Raw genomic sequence first — 22,150 nt, 5'->3', positions numbered from 1 at the left:
CCTGCTGGCTGGGTGTCACTGCCCTGGGCCTGGGGAGGTCGTGCTGTCCTGCCCGTGCCCCTGCAGCTGACTGCCCCTTCCTGCTGCCCAGCTCAGCTCCTCTCTGCGCCGCCCCTTCCCCAGACCATGCACGCGGACTGTGGTGCAGTCTGCCTCCAGCCCTCAGAATGGAGACTTGTCGGAGCTGGAGAGAACGCGCAGTCACCCAGCTCAGTGGGTTCCAGCGTCAGGCCAAGGGCTGAAGCTGGGCTCTGACAGGTTCCACAGGTCCATAGACACACTGGAAGAGTAATAACGGTGAATGGCTTTTCCATGATCCAGATATTTTCAGTTTGAAAAGTTGTCCATTTTTCTTGACGTGATGTCATGTGGGAGGGAGGGGGTGGCCTTCAGTGTCCTTTTGAAAAATTAAAGTAGTGATATTATATTGTGTTTTTTTTAGAAAGTATTAATAAAATTTCTTTTAAATACATAATATACATTGTATATTATGTTTAAAACAAATGTTATGTATTTTCAAACGTCTTTTAAAATATATGAAATATATTTTAAAAAATATAGCCTGCCAATCTCTGAGATTCAAAAGTCTGAGAAGTACTGATGTAACTCAGTTCTTTCATTTTAGAAAAGTGAAGCTTTGAGAGGGAAGGGTCTCGAGGCCACCGCATTTGTAAAGGCAGAGCTGGGATTGGTGCCAGGCTCCTGAATTATAAATCAGGTTTCTTCCTGCTCCCTCTCTGCCATCCCAGCCCCCCATCTTCCCCCTGCTTCCCTCCTCCCCAGTCACTGCTCTGGCCTCTGCCCTTGCGGGCGGCTTGTCGCTCAGCACCTGCTGGGGTGGTGGGCGGGGGTGCAGGAAGCGGAGAGGTTTGTCCCGGGGCTCTCCTGCAGAGCTGTTAATGTACCCGAGTTTGGGTTCTATACCATTATATATTTAATTGGCTTTTGTGGGCTGGCGGGGCACCTAACTGCCATTTATAATGCTGTTTGGAACCTGAAGTGCACTTTTCCCACAGAAATAAACACATTACAGAGGAAGTTTTAAAACAGAACTGGCCCATGAGTTGGAGGAATAGCTGAGTGCATATGGCAGACACTGAGCGCTGTGGATTTGGGCAGGGTCAGGCCAAGGGGCACCTAGTCCCAGAGAAGGGTCCTAGCTCATGCCTCACAACGAGGGCCGACGCTGAGCTCTGAGACGGTGGGGATCCTCCCTGTTCTGTCCATTGTGTCCCCAGCACCTAGCCTAGGACCTGGCATACAGCCGTCCCCAGTCCATGAACCAGTGTTGCTGGCAGAGAGAGGAAACTGTCTGAGGCAGAAATATGGGCAATGAGGAGTTATGGGCCAGGCTGGGTGGAAGGAAAGATTTGAGTCTGGGGAGGGGGAATAAGATTGGAAAAATGGATTGTAAAGAACCTTACATGACCGGCAAGGGGCTTTGGGGACTTGATTCTGTAGGTAATGGAGAGACATGATGAAAGCTGCCCTTTGACTAACAGGAGCAGTCAGTACACAGTGTAGGCTTGGCTTGGAGTGGAAGAGACTGAGTTCATTTTCCCAGAACAACACTTTCTTCTCTGTTATTTACAAGATAAAGTCAAGTGTGATGCAGCGGATAGAACATGGGTTTTTAGCCAGCCTGACACTCAGGAGCTGTGTGACCTTGGGCCCCACGTCAGTTTTCTTGCTTGTTAGTGGTGGTAAGGATATCCGTTTGCAGAATTAAAAGCATGAGAAATGATACAGGAAGCACCCAGCACAGGGCTGGCACATGGGAGGGCCCAATAAATGGGAGCCAAGGCAGTTATCTCAAGTTGGGAAAGAGAGGTGCTGGGGAAGCCAGTGAGGAGGCAGTGGTGGTGGAGGGCCAGAGGGGGTGTGAGCAGAGGCTTCAGACTGGGAGTTGGGGGGCTCTGCTGCTGGGATTCTCCCCATCACAGTTCCTCTGAGCTGGGCTCTTGACTCTCCTTGTCCCTCCCAGTCGGCCCCTGCAGAGCCTCTGGATGAGGGGGCGGGGGCTGCAGAGGTGCTAAAGATTTAGGTGCTCTGTGTTTCTCTCCCCTTTCTTCTGAAAGTGGATCCTCTCTTGAGAATGATGAGAGTAACCACACCGTCTCCCTGGAGGGTTTGCCCAGCTTTGTGGTTTCGTTCTGTGGAGCTCTTGTATCTCATTCGGTGCTGGTGGCAGGTTTTGGAGGCGAAGTGACAGTGGGTCAGAGAGTGATGCATGGGGTGTAAGGAGAATGAAGTTCTCTTATGTTACTAGGACTTCCATGGTTTCTTTGACTCCCACCCTCCCCACACCTAACATCTTAGATCCCAGTGGGAGAAGGGAGGAGTAGTGATGGCCCTGGGCTGCCTGGCGCATCCTGCAGCCCTGACTGGGGCCTCTGGGCACCCAGTTGATCTGTTGAAAATTATGCAACACTTGGCACATTTGTAGAGGGCTTTAGACTTGGCAAAGCATTTCCACGTATTTTACGTGTGTGAAACCGCTTCTAAATATTAGCTTTGCAATCATGTGGTGGGGGGTTAAATACACTCAGATGGACTGTAGGGTTCGAATAGCCTTTTGGTGTCTTTTTATTCTCCAGGGTCATCCTGAGCCCCCAGTTTGACATGCAGTCTGTTCACGATGGCCTGATGGCGAGCCTGTGCCTGACTTCATTGCAGCTGGCTGGGGTCGGGGTAGAGTATCCACCCCCTGCGCCCCGAGAATTGTACCATTCCCCCAACCTTTGGCATGAGCAGATGTCTTTAACTCATGACCAGATGCTTTAATCCTTGCTTTGGAAGGTATTAATGGAGATCTAGGTCGAGGGCCCTATGCTGGGGCTGAAACGTAGAGGTGATCTCGTATCTGAGCTGTGAAGTGGGGTTGGCTGGAAAATTCTGTTGTTGGGCCAAGTAGGGCAGGCTTGCGAAGAACAGGCGGGTTTGCTTTTGTCAAGGGGTCTGACTCTGCTAGGTCTTGGGCAGAGTATGGTACATGCTCTGTATCTCTAAGGAATGTGGACAAGCATCTGCATGCTATCCGTGTCACAGACGTTCGTTCATCCCACGGGTCTTTCTTTTTTCTTTTCTTCTCTTTTTTTTTTTTTTTAACAGATATTTCTTGACAGTCTTATGAATCAGATATACCATGCTGAGGCATTAGGGGCATAATGATAAATAAGGTGGACACCGTCCTTTCCTCCCATTGCCTAGTGGGAAAGCCCCTAATTTATTAATTCAGGTAGTAAAGTGCAAGAAAGAGGAAACATAGGTGGTAAGAGAATGTGTAACATAGGTCCCTAACCTAATGCAGGGAGTCAGGAAAGTCTTATCTGGGGCTTACGGACCCTTTCCTAGAATAATGTTTTTTGATGTATAAAACAATGCATAAGATTACAAAGCAAACCAATGATACTGAAATACAGTTATCAAAATATTATAACAAGTATGTGATGAAAATAATATTTATCTTCATAAATGCATCTTTTAAGAAGATCTAATGGCAGGTTTGGTATTTTCTGTAATACTTCGTGATGAACATAAACAGTATTTCAAGGTAGATGCACCTTTTGTTATGAGAAAAATGTGGTTTTGGGGGGATAAGGGCAAAAAAATACAAAGGGTTTCTGCTGGTGGCGGAAGTCACAGACACCTGCCGGTGCTTCTGTATTTTGTTACCTACATTTGTAATAAAGGTAAGGCTAAATTTCATCTGGAGGTTAGTGAAAATAAAGATAGAATTTTTCCTCACCCAAGTTTATAGACCTCAGTGTAAAGAAGAATTATCCCAAAACTTGGAAAGAAAAGCTGATTTAGTGTCTTTTTAATGTCGTATTAGAGCATTGTCTAAGAAGGCCACCTGAGGGCCACCTGGTGCTCTAGGGAATATAACTTCATTATTCTTTAGGACCCATACTCTACAGGTAGACACGATGCAAATGATTTCTCTTTGGTAGAGAAGAGAGACCCGGAGGTGATTGCCCTGCAGGATATTAACCAGTGTGATATCTAATTTAGCAGTCTTCTAACAGGATTCTTCCCCATCCCTCTCCATGAACTATATGCATATTAGTTTCTTGTAACTTCTTTTTTTGAAATATTTTTAAGTCTTTTTTCCCCTTATATCCTTTTTTGATGTAACTATTTTAGTGGGTCCCTTATTAAGAGCTCAATACACTTTGAAAGAGGCTCAATATCTATTTGTGTGAGATTTAGGAGTTTAACATTTGAGAAGTCTGTGTGACCCCAGTGTAAGAACCACCGAGTGAGTAGGATGTGAGGGTGTGGCGCCGAAGAGGGAGGTCTGGGCTGGACATGCTAATTTAGGGGTGCTGCTCCGGAGGTGGGTGAGACCCCCATGGAGGGTGTAGAGAAGAAAGAGAAGGTGGAGCAAGTGAGCCCCGAGGAGCTTCAACATTTAAAGGCTGGGGGGACAAGGGATTGCAAAGAAGATAGGAAGCGTGGCTGGAGAGGTAGAAGGGTGGCCAGGAGTGTCCTGCTGGGGTTCAGGAGGTCGGGGCAGAGGGGAACCGGACATGCCTGTAGCCTTATCCGTGTGGAAGTCATTGCGAGTCCTCACTCGGCGTCCTCTCAGTGGTGGTGGGAAGGGAAGATCTGAGCGGGCTGAGGAATGGATGGGGGTGAGCGGAGGTGGAAAATTCTGGCCGTGAAGGAGAGTGGAGTGACGTGGAGTCCAAAGCTGGGTGGGTGGCAGAGGTTTCCCAACCTGGCTGTGGATCCCAATGCCCTTAAAGGGGAAGAGTGTTGGATTCCCGGCCTCCCCGGTTCTGTGGGATGATGTTCTTCAAGGATAAGGCCCAGGGATCTATTTCTAAAAGCCTATACTTAGAGCTGTTGTGCCTGCAAGCCAGGCAGACGTACAAGTTCGTGTGCCTAGCGTTTTGTCAGCCGAGGCCGTTGCTCCGGGCTGAGCGGTGCGGCACACGCTCTCCAGTGTCACACGCTCTCCAGTGTCACGGTCCCTGGGAGGTGAGGTGGTGCTTGGCTCGAGCATGCGCCGCTTTGCTTTCCTCTGAAGGCGTGTGGGGGGCTGCAGGCACGCGGGTGCGGGGAAGGTGGGTCAGGGTGTCGCCGCAGCTCTTTTCCTTGGCCGCGCTTCAGGGGTGCACGGGGAGGGCAGGTGGACTTGCTGGCCGGGGTGGAGCTCCAGGGAGCCAGAGGGCTTGAGGGTCACCGGCGGGAAGTGTTCACGTTCACTGGAGGTGCTCAGAAGCCGAGCACGTCTTAGGCTTCACCTGAGGGCTGTCCCTTCGCTTCTGTGAGCCTCAGTTTTCACATCGCTCAAGTGGGGGTAGCATGACCTCCCACACAGATTGTTGATGACAGTTTTTCAAGTATTTTTACTGTGGCTGCTGCAAACACAACCGTACATTTTACGTTATACCCAAGTATGTATGTACATAAATACAACAGATATAGACGTTTTCCTGAACACTTAGTCTTGCTATTTGTGGTACAGACTGATGTTTTCTAGTTAATGTCATTTTAAAAATGCTGGTGGTAATCCACTGAATTGATTTTGTGACTCGGCTCGTGGGCTGAAGCCTGAAGCAGGGAAAACACTGGTTTAAACCCTCAACGTTGGAGGACTGAGAGAGGTAACGTGTGCAAAAGCATGGATGTACACCATGGGTTGCGAGCACCTGAATTGTTATTTTCTTATCAGTTAACTGGGCTTTGACGCAGAGTTGGATTTCCGGAGTGGGAATTCACCTGCTCCCCTCCCTCCCTGCTGCCCGGTTCACCGTTCGCTCTACCAGCTGTTCCTTGTTAGCAGGCCTGGCACACCAGGCTGGCAGCGGCCCAAAGCCCTCTTGGCGCTAGGAGAGGTTTTTCAGAACATTAAAAGCTTTAGGGACTTAAGTTCTGGTTAAATGCACTGCAGTTGCAATTTCAGGATAAGAAAACCTGTTTTTATAAGCTCTCGGATCAGTTGTCCTGCCCCTGAATTGTCCCTTGTTGACAGCCACATGCTGTGGGGAACGCGAGGGAGGAACCCTGTACTGCGTGGCCCACACGTAAGGTGTGGCTTTTAAAGGAAGCACCACAGAAGAAATGCACCCGGCTTTGTATTTAGAAGAGCAAGCAGTGGGATGTGTGTGGTCCAGGAGTCTGTGGTCTCTGTGCTCCAGCTGGGGCACCGAGCCTGCGAGACTGGGCTCTGCGTCATCGTGCTCCCACCTACTTGCCCTGAGATGTTCAGCAAGTTTCTTAGCCCCTCCTCATCTCAGTTTCCTTACCTGTAAAATAGACCTACTGAGTTCTCTTGCCAAGATAATTAAATTCGATAGGCATGTGGATTGCTGAGCTGCTCCTGGTCACACAGTAAGCACTCTGCACTTGGAGCTGTTGTCATGGTCATGGGCTCATCCCCGGGCCCTGGATTTGGGGACTGGAGAATTCGCTCTTGGGTTCTGTTCCTTACCAAGTGCTTTCCCATCTCTCTCTCTTTCTTAATAAGCACATTTAGCTTCTCAGCTGCATCTGGTCAGGGGTCCACAACTCAGGGCCAGGCCCTCTGTGTGTGTGTCACACACACACACACACACACACACACACACACACACACACACACATACCCAGTCAGGGACTCACGGTGCTTGTTTTTATTTCAAAGGCTGCTAGATAGACATTTGCACATTGGGAAGGGTCAGTGGTGAAATTCCCAAACTTGGTTTGTGGTGAGGCCTTCATTCCGGCAACGAGTGCCATTTAGCCATGGTGGTTGGTGACAGATGCGTAAAATTTGCCTTATTAAGAGGCATAAATTACCCATATTTAAAAGTGAATGTTCTTTTGTATTTCTCTTTCTCTCTCTCTCTCATCAAAGCCATTCTGGGTATGTGCTGCATGCAGAGTGCTTTGCAGATTTCATATAATAGACCCTATAAAAAACTACAGTGTCAGGTGAGCAGAGGAGCCAAGAGTTAGCTGGAAGGGAAGAAGGGAGATAAGCACTCTACTTACATGGGAAAGTACCACCAGCGTGCACTGGCTGGCCAGCTGAGGGTTTCAGGAAGAGCTGGGGACAGTATTTGGATGTGTTCTGGGTGTCTTTTTTTTTCTTCTGTCTTTTTTTAAGTAATTTTTTTTTTCTAACTAATTTCAGACCTACAGAGGAGTTGCAAGAAGAATACAAAGGATTCCCATCTGCTCTTTACCCAGATTCCATACATATTAACATTTTATCACATTTATCACATTCTTCTTCAACATTTATGAAGTTCGAGACATGATGCTCCTTTGCCCCCTAAATACTCAGTATTTCCTAAAAGGCAAGGATATTCTCTTGCATAACCACAGGACAATGATTACAATCAGGAATGTGGCATTTGGCTCAGAACCCAGTTCAGAATCACACGTTGAATTTAATTGTCATAGCTCTTTAGTTTCCTTTAATCTGGACCATTTTCTCCGTCTTTGTCTTTCGTGACCTTGATAATTTTTAAGAATGTCCTTCAACTGTTTTTTTTTTTCTTTTTAAAGATTTTATTTATTTATTTGACAGAGAGAGAGCACAAGTAGGCAGAGTGGTGGGCAGAGGGAGAGGAAGAAGCAGGCTCCCCGCTGAGCAGGGAGCCCCTCGATATGGGGCTCAATATGGGGCTTAATCCCAGGACCCTGAGATCATGACCTGAGCCAAAGGCAGATGCTTAACCGAGCCACCCAGGCGCCCCCAACTGGGTTTCGATGATGTTTGCATTCAGTGTGTTCTATCTGGAGACATATGATGTCAATTTTACCCATTACTGGTGTTTCTAGCATTGGTCCCTTAGTTAAGGAGGTTTCTGCCAGGCTTCCCCCCTCTGAAGTTATATTTGCTTGTGGGGTGATACTTTGAGATTGTTAATTAGTGATGTTCAAATTGTGATAATTTCTTTTTTCTTTAAAGATTTAAATTGGACATGCATATTATGGTGACAGAGAAAAATAGACAAAGGGGAAGAATAAAATCTATCCAAAGACGAAGTTTTACTTTGGTGCATTTTTCCTTCCATCTTTTTTTGAGTATAATTTTGTGTACAGTTGTAATCATACCATGTACATTCGAATTCTGTTTTTAATTTAATTTTTTTATTATTTTTATTTTTTTGAAGATTTTATTTATTTATTTGACAGAGAGAGAGAGAGCATAAGCAGGGGGAGTGGCAGGCAGAGGGAGAGGGAGAAGCAGGCTCCCCATTGCTCAGGGAGCCCAACGTGGGGCTTTATCCCAGGACCCTGGGATCATGACCTGAGCCGAAGGCAGATGCTTAGCCATCCTAGCCACCCAGGTGCCCCTAATTTAATTTTTATTTTTTAAAAAAATTTATTTCTGTATTTGAGAGAGAGAGCAAGCGCCCACACGTGAGTGGTGGGGAGGGGCAGAGGGAGGGAGAGAAGCAGACTCCTCACTGAGCAGGGAGCCTGACGTGGGGTCAATCCCAGGACGCTGGGATCATGACCTGAGCTGAAGGCAGACCCTTAATTGACTGAGCCACCCCGGCGCCTCCCTGAATTTTATGTTTTAAAACTTAATATTAAAACAAATATTTTTTCATTGCACAGTCTTTAAAAACATCATCTAAGTGGCTGTGTTATTCTGTTGAGTGGTTTCCTCTAAATAACCGTTCCCTGCTCTTGAATATTTAGGTTGTTTACGATTTTGACCCTTACGAGTAGGACCCTGTGAGTCATCTGTCAGAACCTCTGCTAATTTCCTCAGGACAGATTCCCAAAAGTGGAATTACCAAGTCAAGGAACATAAATACTTTTAAGATACTTGAGAAATTGTGCCAAATAGCTTTCCAAAAGAATTGTACTTTTGCCAGCACTCTTTGACATTTGGGCGCCATAACTTAAGAGATTCGTTAATGATGTGTCTCAACTTTTTTTCTTTTTAACTGTGACCCACTGGTCAAGATTTGTGTTGAGCTTAATTTCCTGTATTTTGAATTATGAAAACAGAGGTATTTATTTCCCCAAGTAAATTCTTGTAATATGGCGCATCATTCTTTCCAAGCTCTAAAACTCTGTTGCTGGCATGGGATAGCTCTGAGAGTCGTGAGCATAGCTGTGTCTAAGGTGGATCATTCGGAACAGTGAGGGACTTGGCACAGGTGAGGAACTAAGGTATTTCACCTATAGAATCCTAAGAAGGAGCGTGCTTACCGCTTTCAGAGGGCGATGGGCTGATAGAGTGGCATGGGAGAGGGGGGAGTTTGAGCTTTCTAATGACTGAAGCTATCCAGGGTGCGATGGTAGTGTGGAGGACACGGATGTGTAAATATTTCGTTCTCACAGCCTTGTAGGGCCCCCTCCTTGAACAACCTCCGGAGTTTTGAGTTCTTGGCTCTGGAGGGCTACCTGGAGGCTGCAGATGGCATGTGAGGAATGTGGAGAGGAATCCTGTATTGGGGAGACCAACCAGCCCAATTCAAGCCTGGGAACTGCAAGACCTTTTGGTCTCCTGGAACGGCCCCCCTTAGTAGTAAAGGGCTGAGGTTGCAGGGAAACTGGAGAGCTACCAACTAATTTTCCTTCCATGTGTGGGTAGTTGTCACCAAGTGACCAAGACACCTGATGAGAACAGGCACGGTGAAGTTTGGGTAATTGGGAAGAACACAGTAGATCAGGCCTTTGATAGTCCCTCCGTCTCCTTCCTTACCGCAATTTATCTGAAGTATAATACATGATTTAATGCCTTAGACACTTTGAAATATGCCAACTGGAGCAGGTGTTCATATTTCTTTCTAGTTTAAGCTTTTGTTCCAGTAAGTACTCAGGATCTATTTGTATATGTGCCAGAACACCCAGAATGATAGTACCTTACAAAGATCATATATTTCGCTCATGTTGAGGCCTAGAAAGCAGTGTTCTAGGGCCGGTATATACCCTTGTGGGTCAGGGACCCAGATACCTTCTGTCTTACTACTACACATCTTTAACAGGTTCATTCTCTTCATTGTCTCAAGGTGGCTGCTTGAGTTCCAGCCATCTTGTCCAGATTCCATCTGGTGGGGGGTGGAGGGGACTTAAGAAGACCCAGATGTCTTTTAGGAACAGTTCCTATAAGTTGCACATAACATTTCCGCTTATATTCCAGGGGCCGGAATTTACATAGCCACACTTGCTGCAAGGGAGACTGAGAGAAATGACTTTTAACGTGGGTGGCACATATTCAGAGAAATTCAGCAGTTTTTCCCACAAGGTGTAATTACTTTGTGGTACTTCTCTGGTACCATCCATGAGGATGGATTTACCAAAATGTCACAGTTGCAAAGCTCTTTGGAAACATCACTTTTGGCCCCTTCATTTTACAGAGAAGAGAGAGGACTTGTCCAAGGTCACACAACCAGTAAATAAAGCCAGTGCAAAACTTGGTTTTCTGGCTGTTTCCACCGAACCCCCAGCTCTAAATTCTCAGCCAGCTCGAGTTCTCTGACCTTGGGTTCAGGTCATCTGTTTTTAACATTTTTCCTGGATCCCTTTACCACCAGCTTCTTAAGAGTCTAGACTTTTAGATTCTGACATTTGAAAACTATTTTGAGCAAAATGTGGGTTACACTAAATTAAACCAGTTTCTTCACAGCTCCCAACATAAGAAGGGTATCTTTTTTCAGGTGACAGAGCAAAAAAGGTCAAGTCCCACCTCCACCCTTTTTCATAAATGCTAAACTGCTGTCTTCAAATCCTCCTCCTTCAGCGAGCTGCTTTTACATAATTGAATACCTCTGGCTTCATGGTCTGCATTGAACAGGGACTCCGTAACACCAGCCTCCCCAGCTACAAAGAACATGAGGGTGCTGGCGTGCACCCCAGAGATCTGGAGCTTTTTAAAGCTGAGGGTGTAATGTGGTAAGGAGTGTTCTCCCTATTATTTTCTAGAATTGTACCACTCTTTATCTCGTTAGTCTGGTGGGGATGGTGGGTGAGGTTAAGTGAAGAGAGATGAGCGGATGTGTGCCGTGTGTTAGGGAGACAGGGAGCTGGAAAGAGGCACAGACTCCAGTACACGACCTCTGATTAACAGCAAACACATCTGGGCCAATTGCCCCAGCATCCTGAGAACCAGGGCAGACAACAGGGCACGGTGGGCTTGCAGGAAGCAGAGGGTTATAAATCCCTTCTTACCATGGGATTCTGGAAGTTTGGGGCTTTTCCAGCCACTCTGAAGGGCCCTGCCTGAGAAAGAGGTACTCCTTTTCTGCGTGGGTCCAGGGAGCTTGTGGGATTAAGAGAAATAGACTGCCTCTGGCCAGGAGCTGGGAGACCCGAGGTCTAGTCCTAGCTCTGCCGCTTACCTACTGTGTGACCTTAGTAAGTGATGTAAGCTCTCTGAGCCTCAATTTCCTTTTCTGTGGGATGAGGCTAGTCTCCACTTGTTGGGTTTGGTGAGGGGCAAATGGGCACGAAATTTGGAAGGAGCATTGCACATGTGCTGTGTGGCCTCTTGGTCTGGGTTGCCGTGCGATGGGTGATTATTTCAGGTTTTGTATCCTGAATGTGTGTACGTGCACGCTCCTTCCTGCCTGGACGTGCTGTTTTGCCTGATTGCAGCCAGGGCCCTGGAGAGGAAGAGGTGGTGCCCGTTTCACTGTTGTTCTTGCTCTATCTGTGATTTGTCTCACTAATAGTACTAATAAAGATAATTATGATTATTACGTACTTCTGTATGCCAAGCATTATGTTAGGTTCTCTGTGTACTCTCTCCCCCTCATTTAATCCTCAGCCAGCCCCACAGGGGAGGCATCAGTACTATCCTCCCCACTTTATGGGTGGGGAGATGACACCCCGAGAGGGCTGCTAACATCGGAGGTCCTGTTGCTGTAAATGATGGCACCTGGGTTTGACCCCAGGTCTGTTTGGCTCCAGAAGCAGTGCTCTTTCCTTGCTGTCTGAGGGGTGGGAATCCCTCAAAGGGGGAAGATGAGGGTGGGCTTCCAAGCTGGCCGTGATATGGGCAGAAGAGCACTGGGGATGTCTGGAAGAGGAGAGGACCCCTTGCTTCCAGCTGTGGTAGAGGTGGGGCGAGGGCTCCTGCCCTCTGAGAGGGGATGGGCCGGAGGGTGGAGGGTGGAGGGTGGAGGCGGCTGCTACTCTGATCGAGGGGCCTGGTGTTCTGAGTGGGGATGCACTGTGACCAGGTTGAGGGTAGCGTTGGGGGCCTGGATTTCCTGGCAGCAGAAACAGGGGCAGCTGTCCCTCCTGGCAGTGGCCTGCCCTGCGTAGGGGGCGGGGGGTGTATGGGCCTCAGCCCAGCCCATGGGGGCAGCTCAGCTCTGATGTAAATACTGTTAAAGCCGAAGGTTGGTGAGCAGAAAGAAAGCAATCACTGGGAAAGGTCAGAAGGAGTTTGCATGGTGGATGATGGGGATTTTTTTTCTCTCCCTGACACCAAAGCTCTAGTGACTTAGAATGTAAAGAGCCTGCCATACCCAGGGACAGATCCATGGCTGGCTGGGAAGGTGGCTGGCTTCTGAAGCACTTTCTCAAATGCTGCCCTCTCCCCCCGAGGGCTTGACAAAGCAGAGGGTGCATCATTAACATTGTTATTATTGTTATCATCAGGGTTTGTGAGTTGTGACTTATGAAGTCTGCAGGAAGGTGCTTGGCAAGGCGATCCGAGGCTCACTGGAGCTGCATCTTAAGGGAAGGAAGGAGCATGCACACTGCAAAGGTTAAAACAGAGAAGTGGAGGAGAAGGGAGAATGTTAAGTGGCTGAAGGAGAGGCTTAGGGGAGGGAGAAAAGGGCCGTCCTCCTGGCTGCCCCGTGGTTGTGAGCTAAGGGGATGGTCCGTTGGAGGCCAGGCACCAGGGGCCTTTCATCCTTCCCTCTCTCAGTGGTGCTAAGCCTGCCATCTTAGCTCTTAGCACACCAGGCCTTCCGGTTCCCCTGGATCTGGCTATCCCGGCTGTTTTTTCTCTCTTGCTTCCAAGTCTCTTCATCCTGCCTCTCGAGGCCAGTCCTGCTCTCCTGTGCCCACATGCGTCCCTCTGCAGTGGAGACTGCCTGTCCTTGGCCTGACTGGCCGGGCCACCTGTGCTGCTTCCTGTTGTCACTCCGGCTGCCAGGCTGGGTGTGCTTTCTCTTCTGGGCACCCTGGCTTCCGGCCGTCCTCCCCCACACACTCAGGGTTCGCTCAGTATGTCCCTGGGGACTTTGCCATGGCCTTTGCCTGCAGATCCATCCCTCACTTTTCTGTGTGTCTCCTCCCTGGTCTGTGTTGATGCAGCACTTCTCACCTTCCCTTCCTGTCCTTCGTCCTGGTCCTTCTTCCTCCTTTCAGCTGAGGTGTTCCTTTGTCTTCTCCCTCTGAACGCTGACCCTGGAGTCTTCACTGGCCTCAAGGCTCACTCTCCAGCCTGGAGGATGCCTGCACTGTCCACGTGTCCACACCTGCGCGTATTATCTACCACCTTCCTTGACAAGACCAGAGCCTTTTCTGCCACTGCTGCTCAGTTCTTCCACACGCCTAGCCCAGAACCCTTGGAATCATTCTAGCCTCTTCTCTCTTCCTTCCTTGCTTACATAGGAATAATCACTGAGTTCTCTTGTTTGCCCCCAAGGCTCTTGGATAGACCCATTTCTTTCCCCTTGCACAGCCACCCAGCTGGTCCGTCCACCTCCAGCCCCCCTGGTGGCCGCCCAGTCTAAGGTCATGGCCAGATGAGGCTCTTGAGCCTGGCTTTCCAGACCCCCGGGTTGGCTTCACCCACGCTCTCCCACGACTCTCCAATCCAGATGGTCACTGAGCTGTGGTCTGTCTGCTTTTGGTGGTCCCTCCCGTGTCTCCCAAGAGCTGCTGCAGACTCACTTTGTAACATGCTCCTAGTGGGTGACCTCTGTGAAGGTCAGGAGTGTGGTAACCAGTGTGATTCGTCGTGTTTATGATGCTGAGCAGGTATTTCCTGGGGACTTTCAAGGAGCCAGGCACTTTGTTGAGCCCTGCCCTCCAGAGCTCTCAGTCTAGGGGTGGGATAGGGATGGGGGAGGGGAGAAAGGAGACACCTCCACAGGGAGTTTCAAACCAGGCTGGCCGCGGGAAGTGCCCAGTTTAAACCCTAGCATACTGGGTGATAGTGTCCAAGCAGCTTGCCCAGTGCGTTTCTTACTGTGAGCTTAAGATCTCTTCTGTGTGAGGGTGATCGTGGGGTCAGAGGCTTTGGTGGCTGGCTGGAAAGTGCTTGTTTACTGTGAGGGTGGCTGTTGGTTAGATGGTCTGAGGGATTTACTGGGTTTTACATAAAGGAAGCTGTGGGTTGCCATGACACTTGACTCTTGAGGTTTCTGCTGTAGACGTTGTGTTGTCACTGGCCCAACAGCATGCCACTCTGCTGCCCGGGCAGGTGGGCACTGGGTCTGTCCTCACTCCTTTCCTCTTTCCTTCTCCCCAGTTCCAGAAGTGAAGGTGCCTGCCAGTCTCAGGTGGCCTGGTCTACAGGCCAAAGTCCCGAGGCACTGGGCAAGGGCAGTTGTTTTTCCTGACTGACCGTATTATCTGAGGTTTAAAAACAGAGCAGCATCGGTGTGTTTTTTCCAACAGGTTCTTTTCTTTTTTTCCTTCAATCATGTGCATTGAGCTTTGGACTTTTTAGTCTGAAGTCCATTAGCTCCCTGAGAGCAGTAGAATAACAGGTAATACTATGATGGAATGAACTTTTTGGTGAGCTCTCAAGGTGGGTTACATAAGGGCAGTGGGTCCTCAAGTATTGTACCCAGTTCCGGCAGGGCAGACTAAGGGACACATATTTCCTCAACTCCTCCTCCTGGATAGTTTTACCCTAGGGAGAATGAACGTTTGAATTCTAATAGCAGATTATATTTAGAAACACTAGAATATGGCTACGTTTCTGTCTTCTACTCTGCGGAGATGGAACATTGTATTACATATTATGGTAACTGATACCGTTGGAGTGCTGTATGATTTATAAAGCATGTTCGATAAATTACCCCATTTCATCCTCCCAGCAGTCCCACTAGGGAAGTATCGTTATTTCCACGTCAGATGCAAGGCACTAAGCCACGGAAGGCTGAGTGACATTGGCTAGGCATCTTAGCTACTGAGTGGTAGAGCTCAGATGCAGCTCAAGACTTCTGCTGCAAAGACGCAACGGACTGAGAGGGCATCGGGTCAGGTAGAAAGACGAGGGTTCAGGTTCTGGCCCCGTTACTTATTAGCTATGTAACTTTGGTCAGATTATTTAACTGATCGATACAACCCAGCATATCAGATAATCTACGGTTGCCTCCTTTTATTGACCACATTCATCCATAACTCTTTGTCCTTGCTCATAACATTATGGGCTGGTTGCTCCGTGGACTACAGGATGTGTGTCCTGGACTCCTGTTCACCATCGGCATGCTAATCCTCCTTGTCTCTCTCTGTGGGATCCTTTGTTCCCTAGGTTCCATGTCTTTCTCATTTTTTACTCACTTGTTTTGGTAGAGCATGACTTCCAGTATTTTCCTGAGAAAGGGTGTATTGGTGGTAAGTTTTTCACATCTGTACTCACAATTGACAGACAGTTTGGCTGGCTATAGAATTCCAGCTGGAGATCACGTTGCATGAGAGTCGTGAAGGCAGTGCTTCATTGTCTTCTCGTGTGCTGACAAGCAGGCTTAGGCCAGTTTTGACTCCTGGTCTTTTTGTATGTGGTGGGTTTTTTTCTTTGAAACTTTCAGAATCTCCTCTTTGTCAGCAGTGTTCTGAAAGTTTTCAGCGATGTACTTTGGTGAGAGTCTTTTTTTATTCATTGTGTGGGACCTTCTCAACTGGAGACTTACATTCTTTAATTCTGGGGTATTTTCTTCGAGTTTTTTGTGTTTTGTTTTTTTGATAGTTTCTTTTACTCTGTTGACTTCTTTTTCTGGAGTTACTTTAATTTGGCTCTTGCACTTAATGGATCCATTTTCTTATTTTTCTTACCTTCTTCTTTTTTTTATTGCTTGATTTTATGTTTTATTTTCTAGGAGTTTTTTAAAATTTTACTTTCAACTCTATTGAAATTGTTTAGTTCTGTGAGAGTTTTACTTTCCAAGAGTTTTTCCTGATCCTCTTTGACTATTTCTTTCTCACAGCATTCCGTTCTTTTTTAAAAAAAATTTTTTTATTTGAGAGAGGGAGAGCACAGGCGAGAGCACAAGCAGGGGCAGCGGCAGAGGGAGAGGGAGAAGCAGGCTCCCCACTGAGCAGGGAGCCCGATGTGGGGCTCGATCCCAGGACCCTGAGATCATGACCTGAGCCGAAGGCAGACGCTTAACCGACTGAGCCACCCAGGTACCCCGCATTCTATTCTTTTATGAATGCCACATTTCATTTCTCTGAGAATAATAATCAAAGTTTTGCTGTTTTCTGATCTTTTTCTTTTCTGCCAAGTATCCTCTTCTTTTAGATTTGTTCTCATCCCTGTGTTTTGTATTTGGGCTTTCCTCAAATATCCGGGAACTCGGGTTATCTGTATTGCATCGCGGGGCACTGGCACATGCATTGGAGACTGTGAGTGTGAGGAAGAGGTGGGGGGCACTTGTTTACTGAGGGGGCCTCCCAGCGGGCATTTCAGTGGGAACTCAGTTGTCTCATTGGAGAATCTCCAAGTCACCATCTTCAGGCTGTTTTTCTTGTGCTTCTCAGTTTCCACAGAGAAAAATTCACCAATCTCCTGCTTGGGGGAGTAAGACTGGCAGCATTCTGGAAAAGGGAAGGGAGATGTTGGGGTGTGGGGGCAAAGGGGGATGGGTGATCTCAAGGTTCAGTTTGTAGACTTTCCCTTAATCCCCTTGTTTTCTCTCAGGGCCATACTTCTGTCTGCCTGGTGTCTCCCAGCAGAGCTTTTCTTATTCAGTCTCTCCATATAGTAGCCCCGTGTTTTCTGCCAGCTAGGCAAGGGGCTGCTGGCCAGCATGTGGGCTGGGTGAGGGGCTGTGCTGTGTGACTGTTCCTTATTCAGATTTTGAACACACCTCCTCCCCAACCTGCTTCCCGCCCACCCCTCCTCGTGCCTGCAGAGGTGCTTGGGGCCTCCAGTATCCGAGGTGGTTCTCAGGGTTCTCTGGGAAGAATCGCTCATTTCTTGTTGGCTGGTGTCCTGAGATCATTGGCTGATTGGGAAAAGCTGCAAACCTTCCCTTCCCATCCTAAATATGAGAAGTGATCTTACTTCTCTGAGGATTAGTGCTTCTAGGTGGGATGGCGTTTTCACGCTGCTCTGGTGTGTGGTTTCGGGGTGCAGTGTAGACACTGCCTTCCCAGAGAGGCCTGCTTGAGTAGTGTGTGGCTCGTACAGCATTATGAAAGTGCCGGAAGAGGAGTGGTGAGTTGGACACTGGGAATGGGCCGGGCAGTGTCCTGGGGGGGGGTTGTTAGTGATTTGGAGAGGGGGTAAGGTGGAAAGGTTGACACGCTGTCCCCAGAAGGGTTGGTGTGCCCTTATCCCTCTGAAGTAAAGTGTGTTTAGGCAGCGTGTCTGCAGGCTCCTATTCTTTCTGGGGCCTGGCAGGAAGCTGGGGCTCATGGTCCTTGGCTTCTTGATCCCCAGGTGGTCCTGCCGGTGCAGCTGTCCTCCACAAAGGTCTCCTCACTCATCGAGAAAATTTCTGACCCCAAGGACTTGAAAAAACTTCTCAGGACCCGGAATAATGTGCTGGTGCTGTACTCCAAATCTGGTGAGTGTGCAGCCTGGCCTTAGGGGTCACCCATCAGGGAGGGGATGGTTTGGGTTCGGTGGGCACAGGTGGGACGCAGAGACCTCAGGACCAGAACCACTCAGGGAGGGCCCGAGGGTCATCAGGCTTGTCAGCTTCCCCCAGAAAATGAGGCGGAGGCACAGGGGGTGTTCATTCTGTCTCTTTTGGGTCCCCGAGAGGCTGTTTTAGTTCCCTGTAATCCATCTTTCTTCGGAAGAGCCTCTGGAGCCCTCTCGACGTCAGGGGGAAGGGGTGTGTGTGAAGGGGGGTGGAGGATGGCGGTCACTGGGGATGGATGTCCTGGTGTCCTGGACAGGCACGGGCTGGCCACAACAGGGCACGCTTCGCCAGAGCTGTTGATGAACTGACTGGGCTGGCCTGTCGCCAGTTGAATCGGTCCCAGGCTTGGGAGCACGCACCCAGGCTGGCAGCCCCGGCCCTGCCTGGTCCCCATCTGTCCCACTGTGGGGTCAGCACACGGGACTGAGTTGGCAGTGGGCTCCAAGAGCAGGACAGAGCAGTTTCAGTGGGGGTAGGAGCCGTGGCTTGCCTCTTCTGACCTTGAGGCTGGCAAGGGCATAGTGGATGGAGAGAGGTTTGCTCAGCTCTTGGCTGTGACTTTGAACATCTGACTGTTGATGTCGTTCCAGCAGAGTTAAGTGTTTTCGCTGCTCCTAAGGATGCCAAGTTTTCTGTGCCCTGGAGGAGCAACAGCCAGTGGCGGGGCTGGTTCCGGGCACAGTTCTCCCTGGCAGCTCATCCTCAACGCTCATGGGCACGGGGGGATGGATGTTTTGGACGTGTGTCTCTCCAGAAGCCTGCCTCCTCTGAGCACCCTGGCATTTGCTACTTCTTGCCCTTTTGAGGGCTTGGCACACGCTTCCTAAGGTCGTGGTTGGGAGCCCGGCATGTGTCTCGCAGCTCTCTGTTGTCAGGAGTAGGGGGCAATTGAGGCAAGGGAGAAGCAGAGTTGCTCCTGAGGCCTGGGGCTCAGGGCCCTGAATAAGCATGGCTCACCCCCTTGGCTGCTCGTGGAGCCGGTGGTTGCCAGTGTGGAAACGCGCTCAATTCCTTCTCTGGGTCGGTGCTGTCACAGAAGCTCGTCATCCTACACAGTCTCTGCGGGGAACTCCTGGGACCCACTCCTGTTTGCTCCTTTGCTGTGAGGAAGGTAGTGCAGGTTGTCAGAGAGCGTCCAGTTTACCTCTGGGTAAACTGAGGCAGAGGGAGACTGGCTGACTCGTCTGAGGTCTACCAGCTGGTAGATGGTAGAGTTGGCCTTCTGTGCTGCCCCCACCTTGATTCCTCTGCTGGAGGGTAGGGAAAAATGTATGAATCCTGCAATGATGGAAGGCTCTGAGATCAGGAAATGATTATGGTAGTTGTGGGGCCGGACGCAGGGCCTGGACCACTCTTACTTTCTCATCTGCGCTCCCCCAGCCGCTGGCTGGCTCATCGGCAGTGGGGTTTCCAGTGCTTCCCGGGCTCCTCTCTGCCTTGGACTGTCAGGCAGCAGGACCGAGGTGATGATTTTACCTTCCTGCCCCCTTGCCCAGACCTGCTGCCAGACCTGTGACCCTCACTGGGCTTTTGGAGCAGAGAGGTAATTGGACTTTCTGCACTCCCATCCCCCCAAGCAGGGCCTCCCTTTCCCCTGCTGAAAGGCGGGGTTCAGAGTGGGATGCTTCATATAGCTCGACTTCAGCTTCTGCCCCCTGCCCCACCCTAGCGAGCCCCGTCTGAGCCCCGACTCGTGATGGAGCGATGGCTTTTCCCCCCTCTGCTGTGCCCCCTCCTCCAGTTGGGCTTGTGGGGGTTCCCAGGAGTGCCTCCTTCGGGTGGCTCCGTGCAGCTCTCTAGAAAGATGCTTTTTGTTCACTTCCATGAAAGGCTCAGCATGCTTTGTATTCACAAACAGCTACCATTATCCATGCTAGAAAAGGAGATCCGTGCGGGCAAATAATTCAGACATCATTTCTGCTCGGCTTTGGAATGTACCTTACGGTTTTTGGTGGGGGAGGCAGCAGACTTGCTCTCCCTCCCAGTGTCTGCATGCTGCGCCCTTCAAGGGAGCTCCCAGGTGTGACGGGGAACGGTGGCGCACCGGCCACAGCCCTTCTGCAGCGACCGTTGCAAACTGGCAGTGTTGGAACCCTGGCCGCGAGGCTCCGTCCCCAAGCACCTGCCCTTCCACGGTAGTTTCCGGCGCTTTGCCCAGACGCCTGGACCTTTGAAAAACTTCCTTTCTCATGCTCGCTCCACCCTCCCCCAAGGCATAATGCGCGTTTTTGCAGATGACCCTCCAGGTACTGCCAGGGCTGGCCCTTCTGTTGCTGCTGGGGAAATGCGCTGTGAAATGTGACCTGGGTCCACTTGGCATTGGTCCATCGGAGACTAGTGTCACATACAAACCTCATTTAAGCACCAGGTTGTACTGAGGCCCTGCTGAGATGAGGATGTGATACACAAGTAAAGGAAGGGTCTGGCCCCTGCTCTTGGCAGCTCCCAGCTTGGGCTCCAGGACAGGAGTGTGGAATTGGCAAACTTGTTCCCTACGTTAGTTATAGAATTGTAATCGTTTGGTTACAGGATTTTCACAGTTTGTCCCAGAAAAGTAATGAGTCAGAGATTCTACTGAGAGTTGAGCATCTGGCTTAGAGATTCTTGGAAGAGTGGGGCGTGAGGTGTGGCGTAAAGGAGGGGTGAGTTGGGGCTCTGTGTCTGTGAGGAGGGCTCCAGAGGCTGGCGGGAGCAGGGGTTTCTGAGAAGAATTCTCACCAAACTATTGATCCCCGGGTCAGTGTTGTAACTGGTGCCCTGGACTTCCCGTCTGGGACGGGTCTCCATCCTTCCTTGCCCCTGAGGGAAGATGGCAGGATTGGTCCTAGGGTGCTCAGGCACAGATGTTTAATTTTTTATTTTTTTACAGAGGCTGCAGCTGAAAGTCATGTCAAGTTATTATCCACTGTGGCCCAGGCCGTGAAAGGACAAGGCACCATCTGCTGGGTCGACTGTGGGTATGTCCTGGGGACATGGGGTGCGGGGGCTGGAGGGCAGGGCCTCCTTGGGGCATTCGGAGGGTGGGGTAGGGAATTGTCCCTGATGAACGCTCCGAGAGAGAGGACGTGATGGCGAGATTGCGGTAGGAAAGCCTCTCTCCCCTTACCGCAGGGTCACCCATGGACTAGAGAAGGGGCGGTTGTGGCTTCCCACCTGTTCTTTCCAGCCCCACCACTCTTCTCTTTTTCCATAGTGCTTTTCCTTTTTACTCTGTTGTCATGTGTCACATGATTTATTTCTTCCCAGTGGGTTGGAAAGGGGGCCTCGATGCCCCGAGAGGCAAGGTTATTTTCAGGGTCACCCGGTGGGCTTGCTTGGGGGAGGGGTCTGCAGCAAGAACCATGGGCTTTACCCCCAGCCCAGGTCATTAATAGCCCACAGCGCGAAAGTGGTGGAATCAGCTGGTCGAGGGACTGCTGCCTCGCCTTCTGAGGTGGCTCCATTAGCTCAGCCCTGGACAGGTGGCTTTGTCCTTCCAGCGCTCTCTTCTGACCTGTGTCTCCCTGCCCACCCCCACCTGTCCCAGTGCCAGCACTGCCTACCCCTCCTCCACCTCCTCCTCCTCCTTCCCGACCTCCCTCCACCCAGTGTTAAGGCGGCAGGATCAAACACCAGCCCCCAGGCAGGTGTCTGTAGGAAGGGGGGCTACTTCTTAGGGTGGGGAAGGGGTTTCTTGATGGAATTCCTCTGATTCTTCCGAGTGTGGGAGTTTGAGTCCCGGGTGTGCTCAGCTTGCCTTTCCTTCCAGTCATTAGGCATAATTTCCGCATCTCTCCGTACGGCGTGCGTGTGGGCACATACGCATACCCCCTCGTTATACAATCGGCTCCCACTTCGGTATACACTGGCCTAAGTACAGAAAAGGCACATAGAGAGTGAGTGAATGTAGGAAAAATGTAACTAAGAGCAGGTTCGTCCTTTGTATGTTTGAGCACCTACTGTATGCAAGGCCCTATGTTGTACTTGGCGGATACCAGCATTTACATCCGCTTCTGACCGAGGACAGGAAGTGCTTCCAGAGTCACTGTGTCTGGACTTGGACTTGGGGTCTGTCATGGGTATGGGCTTGGGATGAGGAGGGGAAAGGAGAATATTGCACTGTTGCTAGTACAGGGAAGAGGTGGGGCTGTGCTGGGAAAAGAGGCAGTTCTTTTCGTGGATGGCCTACAAAGGGCTTCCTAACCTTTCCTGTAGCTGCGCTTGCCCGAGCCGCAGCCCGGCTACTAGCCCGCGGGTTACCTGAGCTTCGCCGGCTCTGCTCCAGTGCAGGCTTCCCCTTCAGCCGGAGCTCTGAACGGCCGTTTTGTGGATGAACTTCTGGGACACCTGATTTATAAGTTGACGGCCTCGAGTTCGTCCTGCCCGTGATCGGAGAGAATTGAAGGGAGATGTATATTTTGACAAAG

The 22,150-nt window shown here is 49.9% G+C and overlaps 1 protein-coding gene across 1 annotated transcript in view; it reads left to right on the top strand.

Annotated features, from left to right (window-relative positions):
• The window catches only part of PDIA5 (protein disulfide isomerase family A member 5), a 91,771-nt gene that overhangs the window by 2,894 nt on the left and 66,727 nt on the right, over positions 1 to 22,150 (top strand). The window contains exons 2-3 of the mRNA XM_045812514.2: positions 17,537 to 17,663; positions 20,614 to 20,701. Coding sequence (XP_045668470.2) covers positions 17,537 to 17,663; positions 20,614 to 20,701 — 215 coding nt within the window. The remainder of the gene's footprint in view (positions 1 to 17,536; positions 17,664 to 20,613; positions 20,702 to 22,150) is intronic.

This window comes from Ursus americanus, chromosome 4 (assembly GCF_024610735.1).
Source record: "Ursus americanus isolate L20-20 chromosome 4, mUrsAme1.1.p, whole genome shotgun sequence".
NCBI classification, from domain to species: Eukaryota; Metazoa; Chordata; class Mammalia; order Carnivora; family Ursidae; genus Ursus; species Ursus americanus.
This window is presented reverse-complemented; position numbering and strand designations above follow the sequence as displayed.